At 48.8% G+C, this 9,581-nt stretch overlaps 1 protein-coding gene across 1 annotated transcript; it reads left to right on the top strand.

The window, feature by feature from the left end:
• The first annotated feature begins 7,766 nt into the window (after positions 1 to 7,766).
• On the top strand, positions 7,767 to 8,372 carry ARL11 (ARF like GTPase 11). Its single transcript, XM_009957353.2, has one exon. It carries the CDS (start codon positions 7,767 to 7,769, stop codon positions 8,370 to 8,372), a length of 606 nt encoding a protein of 201 aa, XP_009955655.2.
• Positions 8,373 to 9,581: the final 1,209 nt, after the last annotated feature.

Here is a 9,581-nt window from a genome sequence, read left to right as displayed (position 1 = left end):
GGAGGCTGCTGGAGGCCATAGCCACAAGTAGGGAAGGTCTTTGACTGAGCTTTCCCATCCTTTAGTTTTCAAATCCAAACCTGTGACATGAGAGGAAACTTGTGTGGTTGTTCTGCAAGGCAGAGCTCAGAAGTAAGCTCTTCTCCTCAGAGCTTAGCCATGGCCAGTTCAGTGTTCTCGGCCAAACACCTTTGGGCAACTAGTAGGCATCAGAAGCTGTATTTTTAACTTTGCAGTTTGTCCGTCTCGCTGACAGCAGGGTGCTCTGAAATGGAAAGCAAACATCCAGCCCCTTTCATGGTATCCCTCTGTGTCGAGCAGGGAGCATGACCCCACACCTGTGGGCATGTTTGAGTCCTAGTGGCTAGCGTCCTTCAACACGGGGGTCATGGCAGGCTGGACAGGTGGGGACTAAGAAGAGACAAGGACCAAGCTTTCTCCTTTGAAAACTGTGACATGGCATCAGTGAGGGCATAGCAGGCGACTTTTTGCACTCTGCAGCTAGAGCCTTACACTTTTGGGCAAAGTTAACTGTGATAAGGCACGTGCAAAGCCAATAGCATATCTACTGCCCGATATGCAACCAAAAAGCATTTTCATTCATCAAATATTTGTCCCAAGAAGCAGGGGCAAAACGGAGACCATGGGCTGAGCTGGGCTGACAGAACAACGTCCTATTTCCAACCCTACCAGGAATGCCCTGGAGGTACCAGCACCAATCAGAGTGCTTGACGAGCACCTGAAGGGCAGGTGCTAATATCTGCTGTGCATTTTGTTGTGTGAATCTTGTCACACTGAACTTTTGGGAGTTGGTCAACAACTTTGAGCAATCATATGTTGTCAAGAGATGTCACCACAGGCAGGCTTTTCTAAGGCATGTCAAAGCCTGTGACTGTATTGTGTAGCTTTCAGAGTGTGCTAAGCCAGCTTTCAAGCCTCTGGGACTGTCTCAGAAGGAAGCAGCTTGCCTTCAGCTGCTGGCTCTCAAAACTACCCGTTGACCCTGATGGGACAGGCAGCGTTCCAGCCACATGCCAAGCAAACCAGCATTAGTCTGTTAGCAGGAGAGCACTGGGGAAGAGCATGAGGTCAGTTTCCTGTGGGCGTGCCAGAAATCAAGGGCAGAACAAGAGGAACGCAGTAGAATACAGAAAAGAAAAAGCCCAAACTTCCCCAAGCTTGAGGCATCACATTTGGCTTTGTTGTGGCTTTAGCTTGGGGTCCCAGCTAGGTCAAACCCAGTTGTCCCCTGCAGCTCTGCAAGGAGCTCTCACAGCCCAAACTCTGAAGAATCATATAGTTTGGGTTGGAAGGGACCTTTAAAGGTCTAGTCCAACCCCCCTGCAGTGTGCAGGGACATCTTTAGCTGGATCAGGTTGCCCAGAGGCCCGTCCAGACTCTCCTTGAATGTTTCCAGGGACGGGCCTTCTACCACCTCTCTGGGCAGCCTGTTCCAGTGTTTCACCATCCTCACCATAAACAATTTCTTTGCTACATCTAGCCTAAATCTACCATCTTTTAGTTTAAAACCATTACTCCTTGTCCTGTCACAGCAGGTCCTGCTAAAAAGATTGTCCTCATCTTTCTTAGAGGCCCCCTTTAAGATTTGAAAGGCCACAGTAAGGTCTCCCTGGAGCCTTCTCTTCTCCAGGCTGAACAACCCCAATTCTCTCAGCCCGTACTCATAGGAGAGATGCTCCAGCTCTCTGACAGTTTTTGTGGCCTCATCTAAACCTGCTCCAATAGCTCCATGTCTTTCCTGTGCTGGGGGCCCCAGAGCTGAACGCAGCACTCAGGTGGGGTCTCACCAGAGCGGAGTAGAGGGGGAGAATCACCTTCCTTGACCTGCTGGCCACACTTCTTTTGATGCAGCCCAGGATACAGTTGGCCTTCTGGGCTGTGAGCACACATTGCCACATCATGTCCAGCTTTTCATCCACCAGTACCCCCAAGTCCTTCTCCACACAGCTACTCTCATCCATTCATCCCCCACCCCGTATTGATACCAGGGGCTCCCCTAATCCAGGTGCAGGACCTTGCACTTGGCCGTGTTGAACCTCATGAGGTTCATACAGGCCCACTTCTCAAGCTTGTCCAGGTCTCTCTGGTTGGCATCCTGTCCCTCAGGCGTGTCAGCCACACCACTCAGCTTGATGTTGTTTGCAAACTTGCTGAGAGTGCACTCGATCCGACGGTCTATGTTGTTGATAAAGATATTAAAGAGCACTTCTCCCAGTATGGACCCCTGAGGGACACCGCTTGACACCAAACTCCATCTGAACATTGAGCGTTGACCACTACCCTCTGGATGCGACCATCCAGCCAGTTCTTCACCCACCAAATAGTCTTGTGGAGGGCTGTATCAAAGGCCTTACAGCAGTCCAGACAGACAACATCCATAGCTCTTCCCTGGTCCACTGGTGTGGTCACTCCATCGTAGAAGGCCGCTACATTGGTCATGGAGGACTTGCCCTTGGTGAAGCCATGCTGGCTGTCTTGAATCACCTCCCTGTCGTCCATGTGCCTTAGTATAGCTCCTAGGAGGATCTATTCCATGATCTTCCCAGGCACAGAGGGGAGGCTGACAGATTGGCAGTTCCCAGGGCCCTCCTTTCTACCCTTTTTAAAAATGAGTGCAATGTTTCTCTTTTTCCTGTCACCAGGGAGTTCACCGGACTGCCATGACTTTTCAAACATCATGGAGAGTGGCTTGGCAGCTCCATCAGCCAATTCCCTCAGGACTCTGGGATGCATCTTGTCAGGTCCCATAGACTTCGGTATGTTCAGGTTCCTCAGGTGGTCACAAACCTGATCTTCTCTTAGAGTGGGAGGGACTTTGCTCCCCCAGTTCCCATCTTGTGGCCCATCCACTCAAGAAGTGTGGGAAGAGAGGTTGCTAGTGAAGCCTGAGGCAAAAGTGTTGTTGAGCACCTCAGCCTTCTCCTCGTCCATTGTTACCAGCTTGCCAGTCTTGCTCATCCGGGGGGGGTACGCTTTCTTTAACCTTCCTTTTCTGGCTGACACACCCGTAGAAGCCCTTCTTATTGTTCTTCGCATCCCTTGCCAAGTTTAACTCCAGCTGCATCTTGGCCTTCCTGATCCCATCCCTACACAACTGGGCAGCGTCCTTATACTCTTCCCAGGGTACCTGTCCCTGCTTCCACTGCCTGGGCATTTCCTTCTTGCCCTTTAGTTTGACCAGCAGGTCTTGACTCAGCCATGCTCGTCTCTTGCCTTGCTTGCCTGATTTCTTACTCGTGGGAAGTCCCCTTGAAGATGACTGCCAGCCAGCAGGTAGGCAGGTGGGCTGTCCAGGTCAATACATCCACCTGTGTCCAGGGCCTCCATCAGATCCCAGCAAGCTTTCTCGACACTTGCTAGTCTGAACCCCATCGATGGTCCTTCAACATACAATATAGCGAGGAGGTCTTGCAGGAAATATTGGCAGGGCTGGGTGAAGGGCAGCTTTGGTGGCTTTCCTCAGAGACACAAGCAAGTCTGGATGGGGAGGTACACTCTGCCTTCACTGGGCTGGGATATACTTGTTGCTTTAAGCAGATGCCCTCAGGACAAACACTCATACACTAAGGACCAGATCTACTCCTGTTACTCCTGTCTCTGCTCAGGGTTGTGTCTCCCCAGAGCTGCCTTCCAAAGAGGTGACATGGGCTGGACCAAACCCCCACCCCAGCTTCTTTCACCACCAGGCAGGGACATGCCCTCTGGGTTGCGCTTGTTGCAGCGGTGTGCTGGGGGGAAAGCACCTGTCTGCTGAGCTCCACAGCATCACTGCTGGGGATGCTGCCTGGGGACACTGCAGGGACACCCCCAGGGAGGCTGGTTAGGGCTGGTGAGACCCCTCAGTGCCCTTGGCGCCCTGACACTCGGATGGATATTGTGAATATTATTCGGGTGGGATTTTTGAGGTCATTTAATAATGGCCCATATTATACCCATAATACCTACATATTATCTACAAAGAAATTCAGTTTTGGTTGAAAAACTATTTATGATAAAAAAATATTTATAGTTTTAGTGAAGATAATCTTTTGGTTTCAGTGGCAAGAGGGACTTAGCTTTCACATGGCTCTAATTAACTCTTTGATGCAAAAGTCACCTCATGTGCAATGGAAGAGACAGCACAGCAGTGGCTGTGCAACGCCTGTGAGGCCATTAATGGGAAGTGTTTTGCATGAATAAAAGGGAAGGATTGAGGTGCACTTTGCTTGGAAGTTTCTGCCTTGCTTTTCAGAATACTTCTGGTGGTTTGGTAGTGTGTAACAAGGGGCACTGTCTTTTCCAGAAGCGTTTCTGATGGACTCAGCTGCACCTTTGCTGCATGATCAACACTGATTTCCAGTGAATTGGTTAGAATTAGACCTATCTGCTTCAGCACTTACATTGTTTTGGTGTACGGCATCACAGTCATGAAGACTATCTTGACAGCCATGCTAAAAGTGCCATGGTCTAACCCTGAGATAACATGGTTTCCCTAGGGAGCCATCAGCTATCAGCTTGTTCTCCAAAGCCTGTGTCTCCTGTCCTACTGCAGGTCACAGAATCATAGAATCACAGAATGGTTTGGGTTGGAAGGGACCTTAAAGATCACCCAGTTCCAACCCCCCTGCCATGGGCAGGGACACCTTCCACCAGACCAGGTTGCTCAAAGCCCCATCCAGCCTGGCCTTGAACACTGCCAGGGAGGGGGCAGCCACAGCTTCTCTGGGCAACCTGTGCCAGGGCCTCACCACCTCATTGTAAAAAATGTCTTCCTTATATCTAGTCTAAATCTGCCCTCTTTCAGTTTATAGTCTCTTTGTTCCTCCTGCCTGTGCCCCATGGATTGAAGGCAAAATGCTTTGACAGTGAACATAGTGATTGGGACAAAATTCCAGTTACTGGAATATTTAGGGTGTGGGGGGGAGGGGGGATTCTCCTCTGTAGCGCTGGTCCTGATTGTTGCTCTTTGTGATCAGTATCTAGGAAACAGGGGAATGCATACCTAGCAAACAGCAAAAGAATTGGCTGAAATTCTATGAAAGTATAAATGGAATTAACGACCATTTGCTTCACTCCTGTGAATTCGGAGACATGAAGCATGAGGCAAGAACATTTGTTGTGCCCACACACGACATAGCTGGGGTAGGGCTGTCGTCGTCTCTGAACACAGTTTCTGAATTATTTAGCATACAGCCTTTCTGCTCCAGCAATAGATTCACTCAGAGCTCATCTCATCTGCTTTTACTTTCTTTCATTCTTTCTTAAACAGAATTGCAATGTGTCCCATTTATTATTTATTGGAAATACTATGCTTTTATAACGTAGGTGTGGGTGGAACAGACTCTGTAGGTACAGTTTGCACTCCATATTTGGAATAAGTAGCAGGAAGAAAGAAAATAGGCTGCAGTTCAATACATGGGGTGTGAGAATATTAAAAAAAAGGATATAGACTTGCCTCTATTTGTCGATGAATTACTCTGTTCTGAGTCATAGAAAAACTGGAAGTAATCTTCAATAAAACTGTACCTGAATTACATTCTTTATTCTGGCTTTATTTCTTTTCTTTTTTTTTTTTTTTTTTACAGAGGCAGCCTACTTCTGTAGCATGTTAGAGAGTGATGCAATAAAGGCTCTATCAGATCATATTTCAAATACTCAATTATTCATTAGATGGTAGAATCTCCACCCTTGCTTCCTATATCTATAGTTTACTTAAAAGAAATGTCAGTGCTATGAATGTCTGGTCAGATGAAACAGATGTGTGCCACTTCCTCCTATCAAGCCTCAGAGAAGACAAGCAGTAGCAAAGGCAGGAGAAACATGAAAAGATCAAGAGACAATTCAATCAATCAGCCCACTGGTATGTCAAAAGATACCAGCTACCTTGATCTTACAGTACAATGCAACACGGGGAGGAAGGTTTTCCCAAAATGGCGAACAAGCAGATTAAGGAGCCAGACAACAATTTAACTTATTTTTAAAAATGAAGAAGTCGGACAATGTCAGGCAGTGCATTACACTGCAGGGTGTGCAAACAGTTCCCTGAAGGATTGGGATCTGCTGCCCGTCGCAGTTCTGTTTTTTTATTCCCATCTAGCGAGCTTCCTGCCCTTCTTCCATTTATAGACTGGTCTCAGAAAAGTTTGCACATGAACACATACTGCATGATTTACCACATGCGTGGTGGTGCATTTATACGGTCAGACTAACTCTGCAACAACTGCTGTAAATAAACATCAGCTTTCGAATTAACCTAAAGCCTGACCGTAGCAACACATCTTGTATATCCACAAGCCGCACAAAGCTCGTGGATGCTCTTGGTGCTGTGGGTTAACTATAGGAAAGACAAGTATCACAGAAATACCTTGCAAAACATCATCTGTAGGACCCCTTGCAGCCCCGTGCGGCCTATCTGGGCTGGACTCCCTGTTTGGTTTTCTCCTTCATTTTCCTTTCTTTAAAAGATGGCCCACGGACACATCTTGCCCCTAGAGGAAGTTATATGCCTCTTGTTGGCCATCAGTGACCTGGTCACTGACCAGAGAGTCCCTTCTGCGTGCTGTGCTGAACTTCATCCCCAGCAATGGTGGCTTGTGACATCGAGCTGTCATGTGGAGATCATCGCTGGGGAAACTGCACCTCCTGCAGACGCGTGGGAGTCCCCCCTGATCCCAGGGAAGTGCAGATGAACCACATTTCCTTCTCAAATAAAGGTGGCTGGAGAGAAGCTCTGCGTTAATCTGAGATTTACAGCTGCTTTCAGTTCTGCACGCCTCTGAGCAGCCTTTTAGGAGCAAAACCTCACCAATAAAGAAGGTAAATATCAGCTTTGCTGAGACTCTGCCTGGCTGCCATCAGCTGCTCTTGCACAAGCGACTCTCGGAGCTGTTTCAGCAGCACATTTTTGCCTCTGGCGTGTAAAGTTCAAGTGGTGCTGTGTTGTTAAACATTTTCCCCTTCTTTTAAAGGATTTTTTTACACCCTCAGCCACAAAGGACTGACTTTGCTTCACTTACGGAAGTTAAAATGTAGCAAATACCTTGATGTAAAGAATTTTATAGATTTTCACCCCAGGGAAGGCATTTTGACTTAGTCATTTTTCAATGAAACATTAAAAAAACATGCTTGTGTGTGTTTTTTTAAATTGCTGTCATTACTGTCTGTGCAACAGGTAGTAAAAGCTGATGCTACAGAGATTGGTTTTGTACTTTTTAACGTAAGACTGGCAATAAAATTGTCAGTTGTCTTGTTGCTCATGTTTAAATCCACACCCTTGAGCTGTGATTCAGCAAATTTCCAGAGTAACCCTGGTCTGAAACCTGGGTTCCTCCTTGTTCTGTCCTGCTGGGGGTGGATTTCCCCTAGAGAAGCCAATGAACAGAAGCTCATTTATTTCTGTACGTGGTGAGGAGGAAACTTACTCTCCTGTCTCCCCACCTCTTCCTGCAAAATGTTGGCTCGCTTTTGCACTGATCACTTCAGGTCATGAATGAGAATGGAAGTCAGCGGCAGCGGAGCTGGGGTATAGTAATTGTTTCGAACGGCACTCCCTGGCTCTGCTCCACACCTCATAAATAATAGCTCTCACCTCATTTTAGCTACGAAGAGAAGCAAAAGCAAGCTGCCTGTTTTTCTTCAGCAAACCTAAGGTGCTCTCTCAGGGAAGGAGGACTGAGCACTCTGTTATTAACTGACATTATCGAGGAATTACGCTTGCTTTCTTTTTTTGGCTGCAAATTTTTTGCCACGGTTGCGGCAGCATCTTGATGGGGAAGCTGATCTCCAAAGGCTGGCACAAAAGAGATGCTCGTGTCGTCATGCTGGGGCTCGACTTTGCTGGCAAATCCACCCTTCTGTACAAACTGAAGAGCGGCCAGGCTGTGGAGACCTGCCCGACGGTGGGCTTCAACGTGGAGTCGCTGCAAACACCCTGTCACGTGTCCTTCACCCTCTGGGACGTTGGCGGACAAGGCAGCCTGCGGGCAAGCTGGCCCCACTACCTGGAGGACACCAACACCCTCATCTTTGTGCTCGACAGCACAGACATGGCCCGGCTGCCTGAAGCAGCAGCGGCGCTGGAGGAAGCACTGAGCCACCCCAGCATGGCTGGTGTCCCCGTCCTCCTCCTGGCCAACAAACAGGAGGTGCCGGGAGCACTGGCTCCCGCCGAGCTGGAGGAGAGGCTGCGGTGGGGGCAGCTGGCGGGGCGCCGATGGGTGCTCCAGGGGTGCAGCGCCCACACCGGCCAGGGCCTGCAGGAAGCCCTGGCCGTCCTGGGAGAGCTGCTGCGAGGTCTGGAGCAGAGCCCTCCATCCCAAGAGCAGCCCCTCACAGGGCTGACGGCGAGGAGGCAAGCTCCAGAGCAGCCCTGAACCCCAAGTGGAGCCTTTTCACTCGTTGCTGCCAGCAGGTTTGTCGCAGAGGATCCCAGCCCCTGGGTATCCCCTAAAATGAGCAGACCTGAAGCTGGCACGAGCCATGAAACACCCAGCCACTCACCACCGAAACCCACCAGGAAGACTGCTGAGCAAAACTCCCATCATAGAGCATTTTCAGCCCCGTCTCTTGGACTTTCATCACCGGCTGTAGCTTGTCCTGCTGTCGCCAGACTCTGATCATCCGTTGCCTTCGTGCCCAGTGCTTCAGCAAGGATGCTTTTTGCCAGAGCAATATAAATTATAGCAGAGATGTGCACAAGGGACAGAAGAGGTTTTCCTTTTTCTGCAGCTCTCAGCCCAGATGCAGCTGTCCTGATGGGTTGATCCCCACAGGGTGCGTGTTCAAACGTGCTCCACGCCGCTTCTCTCTCAGCTCGGATCACACGTTCATCGGCTGGAAGAGCAGGCAGACACTAAAAGGAATGGCTCAATGGGAGCAGCATAAGCGCAGGACTTCGGATGGCCAACAGCTAATTGGTTTTAGTGCAGCATCGACAGGTACCATCCTCAAGCTGGGGAAGCAAGTCAGGATTCAATGGAGTAATGTGGTTCGAGGATGTGTATATATTAATTTCTGCATTTTTTGGTTTGGGTCTTTCTTTTCCATTTGTTATTTTTATCCAATACTGATTTCGTGAAAATTGTACCTCATTTTCCTTGGATTATATTTAAATATAAAGAAATCAAACCTGGCTTCTAGATGCTTGGAAACACATCTGCATGACCAGTCAACCTCTAAATATCCTCATGGTGGCCTGAACAGTCAAGACAACGCCCCATCTCTCAGACTTTGTGAAACTGGATGAGACCACTCTACAGGCAATGCTTGGTAACCACAGGTACCTATGGGCACAGGCAGGTTAGTAACCAAAGTGCTTTCCACATTCAACTGTGTCCAGGGCAGCCAAAATGCCCCTGGCAGCTCACGACGGGGCTGGGTCCCTTGTTGCAGTGATGGTTTTTGTCCACTCCTGCTCAACCTACCATTGGAAAGACCTATGAAACATGTGCCTGAGGGCTCCCTCTACCCAAAATTCTGTTATTCAGAAATTAAGAAATTTCATAGTATTCCCTACTTTATTATGAAATGAATGAAGGGGGGGGGGGGGGGGGGCGGGGAAGGGGAGAGCAAGGACACAAAAT

The sequence above is a fragment of the Leptosomus discolor genome, chromosome 1 (assembly GCF_034619465.1).
Source record: "Leptosomus discolor isolate bLepDis1 chromosome 1, bLepDis1.hap2, whole genome shotgun sequence".
NCBI lineage: Eukaryota > Metazoa > Chordata > Aves > Leptosomiformes > Leptosomidae > Leptosomus > Leptosomus discolor.
Note: the sequence above shows the minus strand (reverse complement) of the source record. Positions and strands in the feature narration are given on the sequence as shown.